Source organism: Cryptomeria japonica, chromosome 1 (genome assembly GCF_030272615.1).
Source record: "Cryptomeria japonica chromosome 1, Sugi_1.0, whole genome shotgun sequence".
Classification (NCBI taxonomy): Eukaryota; Viridiplantae; Streptophyta; class Pinopsida; order Cupressales; family Cupressaceae; genus Cryptomeria; species Cryptomeria japonica.
The window spans coordinates 612,210,254-612,225,251 of NC_081405.1; the positions used below are offsets into that span (position 1 = coordinate 612,210,254).

At 34.3% G+C, this 14,998-nt stretch overlaps 1 protein-coding gene across 2 annotated transcripts; it reads left to right on the plus strand.

The window, feature by feature from the left end:
• The first annotated feature begins 4,860 nt into the window (after nucleotides 1-4,860).
• Nucleotides 4,861-12,438, plus strand: LOC131049404 (uncharacterized). Of its 2 annotated transcripts, none has more exons than XM_057983448.2 (6): nucleotides 4,861-5,473; nucleotides 9,275-9,514; nucleotides 9,822-9,933; nucleotides 10,148-10,322; nucleotides 11,476-11,728; nucleotides 11,873-12,438. In XM_057983448.2, the coding sequence occupies exons 1-6, from the start codon at nucleotides 5,314-5,316 to the stop codon at nucleotides 12,172-12,174; spliced, it is 1,242 nt and encodes a 413-aa protein (XP_057839431.1). In that variant the 5' UTR covers nucleotides 4,861-5,313; the 3' UTR covers nucleotides 12,175-12,438. The 2 variants fall into 2 exon arrangements, with proteins under 2 accessions (XP_057839431.1, XP_057839432.1); XM_057983449.2 differs by having other exon boundaries at nucleotides 11,476-11,716.
• The last annotated feature ends 2,560 nt before the right edge of the window (nucleotides 12,439-14,998 follow it).

Here is a 14,998-nt window from a genome sequence, read left to right on the forward strand (position 1 = left end):
AAGGCCACATGTGCAAAAAAAATTATACACACTTGAGTTAAGGAGGAATTCAACAAGGTCTATTGGAGATGGGATGTAATCATGGAGGGGGAAATTAGTTTGAATGCATAATTAATGCCTCTTGAAATGATAATCTTAGAGATTTTCTAGGAGAGATAGTAAATATCATTGAAATTGTTGTTTGCCCATTTCAAAAACAAACTCACCATCCCTATTAACTACTTCCTACCTTGTGTCCTCTTTTCTTTCTTCTTCCTCTAAATTTTCTTATTCCTCATTCTGGTTGTGTGCTAATTCTTGTTTGTTTCCCTTGTTGTCAATTATTTTCTCTCCTCTATCAGATCCCTCTCCCTTTTGGTATGCTTTAGTTTTGGTTATTTATCTGATTTTCCTTGCTACCCTTTTCATCTTGTTACTTCATCTTTGATATGTATATAGATAGATATATTCTTCGTCTCTATATATACTCCCTCTCACATGTTTTGTTGTATGGTTGCTTAAATTATTTATTTAATTTACTAGTTCTTTTTTACTTTCTATCAATTTTTCCTTTTTTATGTTTTTGCTTTCTTTTTCAATATTATTTTCAATTTTCCCTTTTTTTTAGTATTTCATCTTCTTGTTACATAATGATATATAATCTCTATGATTATCTATACTATTATGCATTTTTTTTTTAACTTTTACTATTATTATCTTTACTTTGTTAATTTATTTATTATTTTTTAAGTTTCCAACCTTATTTTTATTGACATATAGATTCACAACATCTTTAATTTTATTTATTTTATTTTTCAATTGAGTTTTTAAGTTTATTCTTTTTTAATCTGTTAGGATCCTTTTTCTTATGTCCCTATTTCCTTTTTATTTTTTATCTTCTCAGTCAATCTGTGTTCTGCTTGTTTTGTATATATACTCGAGTCTTCCAATTTTCCAATATTATTCAAATCTTGATGATGGATTATGTAGTATGATCTAAAAATTCCAATTCTTAAACGATTTGATATACTTTTATCTAGAAAAAAAATTAAAACCATTTTGGGTTGTGGAAACATCATTTTTTTGATGAGACGGTTTATTTTTTATTATGGGTAAAATGGGTTTTAAAGGGGCCTCAAAAATCTTTACAACAAAAGACATCCAACATAGTAAACAAACAACAAGAAGTAGCCAAAAAGATAGATTACCTCAAAACAACAAGCAAGCTTTCACAAACTAGAAGCAACCAACAATAAATACAATTTCAACCAAGTTGCCAACAAAACAAGGATGACCAACTACACCACCTTTAAACCGTTCCTAAGGCTCCCAAAACTCAATACTTGGGTGTGGGAGGCACAAGCATGTTTAGGACGACCTCTTTTCCTTCTTTGGACAATCATCCATGGTATATTATTCTCCAAAGATTCATATCAAGGTGAGAGGGGAGGGCTATCCTTTACTACCCCCAAAGGTGATGAAGTGGTTTGTTTTTATTTTTCTCTATTTGGATTAACTCTACGTTGTGTCATTTTCATTCACAACTTTGTTTTGTGGATGGTATTTGCAAGTTTTGTTAATACCTTTCAAGGGAAGCCTAGTTGGAATATACCATATAGTGGTGTTGTGTTTGATCTCAAGTTCAATCACGCTTTCCATATTAGATATTATGCTTCTCAAAGATTTTTCGAAGAAATTCTAGCTGTGAACAAGAGTAGAAATTCTAGTGTATTTTGCATGAGGGTGTTGATGGGAAAATACTTAATCTCAATCTTGAGGCATGTGTATCACAACTTATGGTGCATGAATAGACTCTTTGTGCCCATTCCTTCTCTTCAATAATGTTTTGTGTGCATGTGATTTCAAACAATGATTATATTTTGTTGGGTGTTGTTGTACACAAATTGTTAAGTCCTCTATTTTTCCTTAGGCTGCTTCTTTCTTTCACTATGATTATTTATTACATTTTGTCAATCTATTGTTCAATATGTAGAAAACCTTATGTTCAATATTAGGAATGATAACCCAAGAATTATTGTCGAATAATTATATTAAGTTTTTATTTCTATTTATATTTAATAAAATAAATTTCAACTTATAACCTAAATTTAAAGTTTAGAGAGAGAGAAACTAACTTTTGATTACTCATTTCATGCCAACAATTTAAGGATATCATGTGTTCTTGGGGAGTTATGCTTAGGGCTTAGCATGTCATTTGATTATTATCTCCATCTTTATATGTCTTCCCTATCTACATCTCCTCACCTCTCCCTGTATCTCCTCTCTTCTCCATCTATCCTTCCCATTGTATCTATCTCTATCTCTCCTTATTTCTATCCCTCTCTCTCCCTATCACTCCCTCTCTCCCCATCACTCTTATTTTGTATCTATGTACTTCTCCACACACTCTCTCTAACTCATACACACACTCACATACTCCTTATTTCTCCCTCCCTATCTCTTTCTCTATATCTTTATCTTTCCCTCTCTTTATCTCTCTCTCTAAATCTCTCTATTACTTGTCTTTGTCACTTTTTTCTCTCACTCTTGCCCTCTCTCTCTCTCTCTCTCTCTCTCTATATATATATATCTCTCTCTCTCTCTCTCTCTCTCTCTCTCTCTCTCTCTCTCTCTCTCTCTCTCTCTCTCTCTCTCTCTCTCTCTCTCTATATATATATATATATATATATATATCTTCTTCTATCTCCCCCTATTTCTCTCACCCTCTCTCCATCTCTAGTTCTCTATTTTTCTATCTCTAGTTCTTTCTATTTATCTCTCTCCCTCTCCACCTCTCTCTATATCTCCTTTTATCTCTATCTCTATCATTATATCTCACCATCTATATATTTATCCCTCTTCCTCTATAGACCTCTTTATCTTTTGCTCTCTATCTCTCCCTCTATATCCCCCTAAATTTATATCTTTATCACTCCCTCTATGTCTCTTTATCTCTCTATTTATTTTTTCCCTCTTCCTCTCTCCTCCTCTATCTCTAGACATGTCTCCCTCTATACATCCATCTCTCTCCCTCTCTTTCTTCCTCTCCCTATTTTTAGAACTCTATATTGATAGCTCTTTTCTTCTCTATATGTATCTCTCCATATTTCTTCTTTTGCCTATCCCTCTATCTCTATCTAGTTATCTCTCTATCTCTCTCTACCACACACACTCTTTCTCTATTTATTTTCTCTGCCACATCTATGTAATACTCTCTCCTCTCTCTTTTTATCTCTCTACATCTCTCTTGCTCTTCCCCACTCTATATATCCCTCTTTTTATCCCTATCTTGACATCTCTCTCCCTCTCACCCTATTGTAAACATAACATGAGCCTGTTGGTAATGGAACTTGGTTATCTTCCTACTTCAAAGGTTTTATTTTAGTTATGATTAGATCCATGTAAGTGGATGCAAAGTGAACTTGAAGCTATCTCTTCTCCATTGACACCTTTTGTTGCACAAACAACATCATTTTCTAAATGGCCATTTAATTGATCTCTTGTACTACACAAATTTATGCAAAAAAAAAACCATTTTTTTCCAAATTGACCTTCCACACCTCTTTGGTATACCCATTGCACACCAAGGTGCAATTGCTAGTATTAATATTATGATGAATATAAACAAATATTAGTTTACTAATCATACAATTGTGTATACTTAAAATATAGATTATAGATGATTGTTGTTTTGTCAAATTACTTATACGTGTTTATAATTCATTTAAATATTATATTAACGACTAATTTTTTTTCCACGTTCTATTCGTATCAATCATTTACACTTATTTCTATGGTTGAATTAAATCTCAATTTAAATAATGAAAGTTTATATTTAACGATTATAATTTTTTATATCTATATGATAAAGTCTCCAAGATATCATCAAAGCAAACAGAGACCTACAAAATGATCTCTCAACATTTTTGACATAAATATCTCAAAATATAAATATGATAGTTTAAATATATTAAAAAATGTTGTATAAAATTTTTAGTCTTTTAAATTTATCAACAACAAAAAGATAAACCATTAGAAGGATGAGATATTTGTGCAATGTATAAATGAAAATTGGAAGAATTTGTTATAAGGATGAGATATTTGTGTAGTGTATAAATGAAAATTGAAAGAATGTGATTTTGATGGATGAGACTTTTACACATAGTTGTTTAAACTGAGACGATTTGTTGATTTATTATGCCGAGAGGCATCTACAATGACATACAAATATTCGTAAACAAAAAATTGATTTTGGATGAATTTGACGTGTAGATGAGAGGTAAATGCATGCATGTTCCAATTTCTCTATAAGTATTATTTTATTATTCTGAATAAAAAAGAATCATTGCCACTTGTCTCTAAGTATATGAAACTGTTACATCTTTGATGAGAGTGAAAGATTGCATCATTATTCAGCCCCATGTCCTTGACAACTAATAAACATGCAAGACAATTATGTGATATCTCTCGGCATTATTTTAAATATATGTTCTTTAGAATATAGATATACTAGTATGTACCCTTATTCAAAAAGGCAATGACTATTCTCCATATAAAAACTGTACAATTGTTAAAACACAAATTTTGTATGGAAAATAGACAGCTCCATTCAAAAATAAAAACATAAATCTTTTTTCCATAAAATAAAGTGAAAAACTGAAAAAGAACTCTCGGGAATAAACTGTAATTTTTAGCGAAAAAAGGGAATTGAATCAAAACCCAAACGCGGGTTACCATCAATCGACATGATGTCGCTTCCAACGACCATTCATACACGTAATGACTGTTAGTTGGATTCACTCGAATTCTCAAACCTAACGTTACTCTTCACACGTGTGTACCAGTATACATCCAAATATTAAAGCTCTCTTCCTTTAAGCGACACAAATCTCGTTTATATATTCACCAGATTCTGGTCAGGCAATTACGCTACCTCACAACAAAACAATAGTAAATGCTAGATCCTACACCTTATCTTAGCAGTATTGTCAACAAGGTATAATCCCAAATGCTAAAAATATTCCTACACTCTTTCTGAAATATAAATAGCAAAATCAATTTTAAAAGAATTCGCAAAATCAAATTTACATGAAAAATTATGTAGAAAACTCTTGGATATTCCCCTTCGAAGAAAAACTCCGGATCTTAATCGCTTATCCTCCTCCTCCTGTTGTCTTTACTTCAATTCAGCTCAGGGGTATTCTAAATATTTTGAAAATTTTCAGTATAGCGAACTGGGTAGAGAGAAAAGAAGAATTAAAGAGTTGGGTATTGAGTACCTTTCGGAAATTTTCATTACAGTAGCGTGGGTATAAAAGTGAAGAAGAATTAAATATGTGGGCAGCTACTTGCTGTTGTGGTGCGTGCACGTCTATTGCAGGAGGCATCTCAAAAAGATCTGCGCGGCTTGCCTATTGTGGGTTATTTGCACTTTCACTCATACTTGCATGGATTTTGAGGGAGGTTGCTGCTCCTCTCCTGAAGAAAATCCCATGTAAGATTTTTAACCATTTTTTCCCAAATGCATATTTTGCAATTTTTTGTTTTTCAGTTTTTTCATATCGGTTCAATTGCATATATTCTGGTTTATCGCTTTTTCTACTTAAAAGCTTATCCTAATCGCTCACCTACAATCTCCCAAAGTTTTCATCGTATTGAAATTTAGCTTTTGTTCATAAAGCTGAGCAGTTCAACATCATCTTAATTTTCTAATTATCTCATGTAAATTTTTTTATACAGTAGTATGTACTTTTATAGGTTCAATACGACCTTGCCTGTCGGAGGGTTTTTCTTCGAGAGCAAGCTGGTTCATGTCTAAGGTTTTTGAACTGTGTGGGGGTTGAAGGGGGTGTTCTGGGTTCACCCGCACCCTCACAAGGTCCAAACCTCTGGAGGGCTGGTGACTGGTAGAGTGTCCATCAGTGCTCAAGCGATGCCTGTAGGCTTGAGACCTAGTTGGTACATGAGTTGCAACATAGTGCCAATATAAGCAATCAGATATGCTTAGCCATATTGCGAATCTGAGAATGGGAGTTGAAGGTCTAATGCAACTCTATTAAGGTTCCTTGTAAAAGGAGAATCGATCAATGATAGAATTCCCAACATTGCCAATGAGAGATTTTAGACATCATTGCAGGAAATGTGATAGCACCAGACAGGATCAGTGCAGTGCACCCGAACACACTAATGAAGGAGCATCTGGTTCCATGAGCGATCTTCCATCACCAAAATTTAAAATAAAACATACAAATAAGTTCCAGAGCAATAGTTTTCAGTAGTTGCACAAAGGTTTGTAGTGGCTGCACAACTGTTCTTGGTTGCATAATTTCATTTGACTTTTTGTCAAACACTTGGCATACAAATTCCTCAAGCCATTTCAATTAGAATGAAGTAAATGGAGTGCAAGCGTTTTTTTCAAGATTATGTGGCAAGATTCGTTTGGAATAAAATGGGAGTTTCAAACTCAAGTAATAATAGTCCCAACATGAAGACAAATCCACTTGGAAGATGAATGGTCAGTCTTTGATGATTGGAGATCATTACCCATTCATTCATGAGGACATATGCAGAGACATGTGCAGGTCATTCTTGAACGAAAATGTGCCCTAAATCATGGTAGAAGGGAATATGCTGGCAACAAAGGAAAAGCAATAGAGTAGGGGTGTAACAGAGGAAGAGGTTGACCGTCTAGAATATGAGAGACATTAGGGCAAAACAAAGATTAAACAAAAGAAGAAAATGATCTGTTTATCATCCTTCTTGAGGCGTAGAATGGTCCTATGTCATTTTCCTTCTTTTTGTAAAAGTTTTAGTTCTTGTCAACATGACTGTAAGCCAAATAGAAAGGCTAAAAGTAATTTCAAATCTGTTCTGGCATCCTCCATTCCAAAGAACGGCAACCGGTAAAAAGCAAGGAGTCACAACAGAGTAGAGCAACACCAAATAGAGCAAAGAGCTAGGCAGTCACCATATATTTGATCTACTTCTTGGTTTTTCTAAAACATTTTCCAGACCTTTGTTTTTTCTTCACACAAATAGAATCTAATTAGCCCTCTGCCTTAAAGAAAATCTTTCTAAGGTAATAGAGTTTTCTTCTTTCTGTTCATCCATGCAATTCTTTTGTTCTAATTAATTCTAATATAAAAGGAAACTGTACACTGCTCTAAGATACATTTTACCTAGTTTGCAAATATGAAATGCATTTGGATGGGTAGGTAGTTACAGTTATGTTTTACGGCATGGAAGTGAAAGTGAAAGTTTTTGGTGGAGTCATTGTATCAAATGGCTAGCATGTCTTGACTTGCAACCCGTAGATGCATACACCCTAATCAATAATCCTATTTAGCGTATAGTAGAAGGACATTGGAACATTTTGGAAGCTAAACCTGCATTTGCTTTGGTTTGAAATTGTCCAAAGCCTTAAGTAGATTTAGCTATGCATTCCATCTGGTTGTAGACATCCCCAAAAGTCTTTTTTCAAGGGACAATTTATTAAAGACATTTTGTCAAATAGTTGAAATCCGTGTTGATTTTCTTATACCCACCCACTAGACCAGTACGGCTACTTGTAGCTAAAACACAAGCAAATCTCACATTATCAAGGTATGTTCTGGGGAACCTCAAGCTCAAAAAGTTAGAGACATCCTTGCCTCAGTCATACATTGTACAATGCCCACCGTGCAATATACACATTCATTGACACTACAGTTGATTTGGGTTTTTTATGCGCCCAGATTGTAACGCTTTGAATCTATTATTTTTGTTGCTAGATTTATGTTTAATTTAACATTTTAAATTTTATTTGCATGGAAAAAACTTGATGAATCTCAAGAAAACAAAAGATAATAACAGACATATATATGTGTGTGTGTGGAAATTTCGTTTCTTATCTGCAACCCCTTGGACACTATTCTCCCCAACAATACTATTGCATTTGCTGTTTCTGATTCTCCTGTAAGGGCCTTGCTGGTGAAGGTGAGGGTTGTTCCTTCTTGCATTAGGATGACACCCAGTCCACTTCCCAAATCATCACTTTCAGTGACAAATGACTTGGAGAAGTTAGGCATAGAAAGAACCGGTGTAGTGCACATAGCTTGCTTGAGAATTTCAAAGGCCTTTTCCACCACTTCTGATCACTGAAAGGCATCCTTTTTCAACATGGCTGTAAGTGGAGCTGCAATTTTCCCTAAGTCCTTGACAAATTTTCATATCTTACAGCATGGTGTCAAAGCTAGGAGATAGGCATGTTCATTCCATATGTGTCTTGGCAGGTCATGTTGGAAGTTCATTCCGCATTCTATAGAAGTTCAAAGCTGTGAAAGGCCAGTGACTCAGTGGTGGAACACTTAGGAGTGCCAATAGGGGCTCCTAGTTTTGCATATAGCCGGTTGATGTCTCATGACATCTTCTCCTATCTGTTATCTTCCCAATTTCATATTCTTTCCAAATCTATATGCTTTATGATCAGGGTAGTAATGTCACAGCTAGAATTAAAGAATTTGTTTTATAAAAATTGGGTGTACAAACTATTTAAAAGTTTTGACCCAAATGCAACCCTTCTACACAGACCTTCTAATTCATGTTCTTTTGGGGCTATGCCACAGAGATCAAACAATTGGCTGGACTTAAGTCAGTTGCAGATTTGTATGGTACAAATACAGCAGAGTAAGAAAATCCATGGTGTGGGTTGCAACCTTATGTCTACATGTTGGCAAACCCAGAACTATGCTAAGTTTGACTTAAAAAACAATCAATGCCTTATTCTGAGGTCAATTATTTCCTCCAGGCCTGGTCCCTAAATAAGTAATGTTGTTATTAGACTTAATATTGTGGTCTGTAATATTGAAATTTCTTTCAAAGGCTGAGAGCAACCTCCCACAAGATTTAATTATAATGCTCAATATGTTGCAGTTAATTTTTAGGAATTTGTTTGATTTCACACCATTGACGTGTTGATACCAGTAAGTAAACTTTGAGACTCAAGGACTATCTAGATCAGTCAATCCTTGCATGAGTATTAAATAATTTTTTAGTTGGCTTCAGAAGACAAAACTGAACTCTCTCTGCCATAAAGAAGCAATAATATTGAATTATTTATTTTTGTTAAGATTCTAATATTATTTATGAGGTATGTATTTACTTATGGAGCAACCAAAACTCGCTTTTTCCATTCCAATCCTTCCTATTTAATCCCTACCATTTTATTTGGCTTTCTGTTTGGTATTTCAAGGTGGTCTTGTGAGAACTTCCGCTATAAGAAAAGGAAAGGTTAATTGACAATTTGCATTCCTTGCAGGGATCAACAATTTTACCAACACGCCTTCAACGGAATGGTTTCAGACAGATGCTGTGTTGCGTGTGAGTCTGGGAACTTTTTTGTTTTTTGCAATATTTTCCCTCATAATGATTGGGATTAAGACCCAGAATGATGTTCGAGATGGCTGGCATCATGGTGGATGGATTGTGAAGATGATTTGTTGGTTTGTGCTGGTAGTCTTGATGTTTTTCCTTCCCAATCTCGTCATAAGTGTCTATGGTAAATACTAAATACCATACTTAAATCACATTTTAAATGTCAGTGTTAATGAAATCAAGTTGCATTGTGGAAATCTAATAATTTTAATCAAGTTGCATTGTTAATTTTATCATCATGGATTGTGGAAATCTAATAATTTTAATCAAGTTGCATTGTTGTTAATTTTATGAATAGATACAAGGAAATTATAATTCATTTTAGTAGATGACAGTATACTACATGTTAGTATTGTCTATATGAGTTTCAGTAGTTTTTCCCCCTTAATGAAGATTTATAAAGCTAACGGGTATAAGTTATTCAATGGCAGCGACATTGTCAATTTTTGGTTCTGGCTTCTTCTTGCTGATTCAAGTGATAATGTTGCTTGATTTCACACATACGTGGAATGATGCATGGGTTGCTAAGGATGAACAATTTTGGTACACACTTGTTTTTCAATTATTTAAACATCTGAAGTTTGCAGTCTTCCTATCTTCTTGTTAATAGCTATAACTCTTGTATTTCAACATAACTACTGAGAAGCAGTTGCTATCCTAATCGTACTCAGAGATTCCAGAATCTTTGTAATTTATGTTTTAGATTGGACTGTGTAAACCAGTTCTTTTCTAGTTGTAATCATATATTTACTTGCAGGTACATAGCATTGCTTGTTGTATCACTTGTCTGCTACATTGCAACATTTGCATTTTCTGGGCTACTATTCTACTGGTTCAATCCCTCAGGAAATGACTGCAGTCTCAATATTTTCTTCATTGTAATGGCATTGATTCTTGCATTTGCATTTGCAGTCATTGCATTGCATCCTAAGGTACAGTGACTCTTGCTATTGATTTTACAAGTATTTAAAGTTTCAATATGTCTGAACAAAAGATTTCCAAATCAAGAACTATGCTCTGTTTGAACAAAATATGGCAAATAGGATTTGTTTTTTCTTATTGATGCCAAGAGTACTTACAGCTTCGACAGTTTGTGCTTCAACTTTCACAAATCTTCGCTTTTATTTAAAGGAACATGGTTGCATTGGTTCTTATGAATTCAGCGAATTATGGGAACAAGCCATCCTATCCATCTGCCTTCTAAAAGTCAGCAGCCACCTTGAGATATTCCCAAATACTCGATAAAAAGATCTACTTTTTCTTGTGAGGACATTACCAAGTTGGGACTGGTCAAAGCTGTAGGGAGATATGAATCGTGTATTCTGATTACTCTTTAGAGTTTGATTTGTTGGCCCTAGATGCCATTTTATCTTGGGTACAGGCTAATCTCCACACAAAATGGCACTCCAAAAAACTTCAGATCTGCAAAACACAACATTTTTTTGTCGGATTTTTTTGTGGTTTAACAGCAATGGGGATGCAGAGTATGAAGATTTGACTTCTCAAAATTTCGCAGAAATCTGTTACGTTTTGCGATTTTTGAAAACTGTACGACATGTCATTTTGTGTGGAGTTTAGCTGCTTCCTTTATCTTGTGGCCAGTCTAAGCTTTTCGAATGTACTCTTCCAACACTAATAGCTAAATTTCAGGTGAATCCCACTTAGAGAATAAAAAGTAGTCCCTGAATACCTCTTTTATGTGCTGATGAGTTTAAAAAGTAATCCCTGAATACTTTTTTTATGTGTTGATGATCAGGATGCAACAAGGCATCTATGGTTGGATGCTACATAACTGAACTTTTTACTTCTCTTCAATGAGAGTCATTTGTAACTTGTTCACTGTACAATTGCCTTAAGAGAATAACAGCTCTCCTCATTAATGAGAAGTCAAAACTTTAAGTTATGTAGCATTAAGCAGTGCTATGGTGCATCCTGATGGCTGGATAGCTATTTCCTCGATATTTCATGCATAGATGAGCCAATGGTTTGTGTTTGTTTTTATATTTCTACCATGTAGTGCTATTAGTAGTGATTGGCCATGGACCTAAAAATGTTGTGGTGTCATATATATCTCTTTCTCTGCAGGTGAATGGCAGCCTTTTGCCAGCCTCTATAATTTCTATATATTGTGCCTACGTGTGCTACACTGGACTTTCAAGTGAACCCAGAGATTATAAATGTAATGGGCTTCATAAACATACAAAAGCTGTCTCTACCAGTACTCTTATTATTGGGCTGCTGACAACGGTTCTGTCCGTTGTCTATTCTGCAGTCCGAGCTGGATCTTCGACTACATTTCTTTCACCACCATCTTCACCACGGCGAGGTACATCACAAGGTATCATGCAGTTCATAATACTTGTCCCATGGCACTTGTGCCCAAAGTCGGAACATGTAATCTTGTAGACATTAAGTATACATAAATCTTAAATTGGCATCTTTTTCAATTACCTGGCATGCTTAATGCTGGTTTTGTTCCCAGGTTCGAAGAAGCCTTTACTACCATCCAAAGATGAAGAGGAAGGCCAGAAGGAAGAGAAAAAAGATGAAGCACAACCAGTTGCCTATTCCTATACCTTCTTCCATTTGATTTTTGCCCTTGCCAGCATGTACTCTGCAATGCTTCTTACTGGTTGGACAAGCTCAACTGCAGACAGTGAGAAGCTCATTGATGTGGGTTGGCCTTCTGTTTGGGTCCGGATCTGCACAGCGTGGGTCACTGCAGGCCTATATATTTGGTCCCTGATTGCTCCTCTTATTTTGCCTGATCGGGAGTTCGCCTGACTTGAGTTTTCAAACCTTCGTTGTGGTTGGCCACTGTGCCATAGACTTTCTGATCAGATTCTAGTAAGCCATTCATAGGGATCTTATATTACATCATATGAGATGGCATGGGAAACTTATATACACGGAGACCAAGTGTGTAAATTCCTAGATTTGTTTTATATGCTTATGGCTCTCACCAAGCATTTGAAGATTGTATATAATAGTCTTTTAGATGGACTTGCAAGTTTTTTCAATTTTTGGAGCAATGTATGCTATTTTTAATGTCCTATTGTATTAATTTTTTTGGCATTGTGTACTATTTTTTTTTTTTTTTTCTGAAATTGAGGGTAATTGTTTTTTTTTAAACAAAATTGTGTCCATTTGTAATGTTGAAAATTGAGTACAATGTCTTCTATCTTTATGTTTTGGGTTGTTTTGTAGTGTTTTAAATGTAATAATTAATATGTATACGGCATACTTTTGTGTGAGTTTAGCTATCATATTCCGATCCTCGTATCACTAATCCCAAAGTTTCATTCTTAATCACTAGATTTGTGTTATGCTGATTTATACGCTTATTTATTTATTTGAGATTATAGTGGAATGTGAAGAGCTCGTTTAGGTTAAAAGAGCCTAAAGGAGAAATTATTTCGCATTGTTTGTTTGCGACTTCATCTTAAGTTTGTTGTATGCTTGAGTGTTTATTTTTTAACTTTTGTTTAGAGTTATAAAGTCAATCCATTAGGGGTTTAATTGAGGAAAACTTGACCCTTGCAATATGGAAAATTGATGAAAAGCGTTTGTAAACTTTGTTTATCCTTTCTTACATCCCTTAAGGTTTTGTATTTTTCCTCTTATATAAAATGGTGAATATGACTTTCCTGCATTTTTCCTCTTACAGAAAATGGTGAATATGACTTTCCTACAGCCTTTACATTTTTTTAATTTTTTCTTACATTTATTAAATGGTGAAACCAATGTTTTTAAACCTTGTCAAATTTGTTCTTATTTCTTCTAGGGTTTTAGATTTGATATTTTTTATTGTTACATCTTTTTAAGAATTTATTAGGGAATGGATGTAATTCGGTTTCATTGATTTATTTATATTAGGATTTAGATACTTATTGCATGTTTGATTTCTACACTCTTATTTATGCGTTATTGACACGTCTTATCATGGACTCTCATAGACCCTCACATTTATTGCCTATTCATGCTTTACCAATTTCGAGTCTCCCTACACTTTACTTCATTTAATCCTCTTGTCCACGGTGTTTTTATGTTTTTTATATTATAGATGGGGAGGTCTCTTAAAATTGTTGTCATTTTTGTGATCTCTCATTAATAGTTTGTTATGCTTTCTTCTCATTTGAACACATTTACTTCCCTTGTCCATGAGATTCATATAATTTCTTTCACACTTATCATGTATAGTGATAATAATGTGTATGAGCATGATGATATTTTACCTTTGGGTGCATTCCTTCTCATGTTTTGGTTCATTATGACAATTAGGTTGCTTTCCATTCTAATGCCCTATCTAGGAATAGCATTTTAATGATGAGGTTACAACTTCCTTATTTCTTCATGACATTGTTACACCTTGTGATGATACCACCCTTTCATGTGATGGTGATATATCTTATGAGCACATTCTTCACAAAGCTTATGTTCACTTTTAATGTTCACTTACAAGTTTTACTCGTTCCTCTCTTGCTTCTTCTTGCCAAGTGAGGATCATATTGATGTGGATATGCATGCTTCACTTCCACATGAACTTGCAAGTCCTTAGCTTCCTTGTGGCTCTTGGTCTACTAATGCCATGTTTAGGGTTAGAATGGTGATAAGTCTTTATCTTGTCATGATATGGTTGATGGATCTTTGTTTCATATTATTTGATTTATTATGTGCATTTTTCTAATGCACATGTGATCGATTCATTTGGTTGTATTGAAGATGCAAAGGTACACAGTGGAACATATTTATCTTCATAGTATGTTTATACAAATGAGAGTACCTTGATGCATGCATTTGAGGCTAACTTGATTTAAAGAGCTAAACAATCACTTGATTTGTGTCATGCTTATTATACATCCTTCTATGATTTGTCATGTACTTTCATATATTATTTTACTATTGGGTCCCTAAACCTTGTATTACTCATGAGCCTCATTCTTTCACTACTACGAGTCCTTAGTAGATCCCATGGATTTGTCCATGTATCATGATGATACACCATCTTTTATGGAGACGCTCCTTTGGGTTGTTTTGTTCTTTTTCATGATGTATTCCTAAATGTATGCATATCATCAAGGCTAACTTGATTTAAAGAGCTAAACAATCACTTGATTTGTGTCATACTTATTATACATCCTTCTATGATTTGTCATGTACTTTCATATATTATTTTACTATTGGGTCCCTAAACCTTGTATTACTCATGAGCCTCATTCTTTCACTACTACGAGTCCTTAGTAGATCCCATGGATTTGTCCATGTATCATGATGATACACCATCTTTTATGGAGAGACTCCTTTAGGTTGTTTTGTTCTTTTTCATGATGTATTCCTAAATGTATGCATATCATCAATGAGTGACAATCGCATATATTATACTTAATATATGTGATTGTCACTCATTGATGATATGCATTTCCCATCCTCCCACTTTTGCACATGTTACACATATAGATATGGTATAAGTACACTTTTACATTCCATTATGAGTAGTTTAAATGACTTGAAAAAGTGTTGATGATTATGAACAAAGATTTAACACAAAAAATTGTATCAATGCATTATTGTATAATCCCTTGACATATAACATTTTAATTTATCCTTC

Excerpts from the sequence above, each read along its gene's own strand:
- LOC131049404 (XM_057983448.2), top strand. The coding sequence starts at position 5,314 with ATGTGGGCAGCTACTTGCTGTTGTGGTGCGTGCACGTCTATTGCAGGA. Across the intron at positions 5,474-9,274 it reads TCTCCTGAAGAAAATCCCAT|GGATCAACAATTTTACCAAC; the intron begins GTAAGATTTTTA and ends CATTCCTTGCAG. Across the intron at positions 11,729-11,872 it reads ACGGCGAGGTACATCACAAG|GTTCGAAGAAGCCTTTACTA; the intron begins GTATCATGCAGT and ends TTTTGTTCCCAG.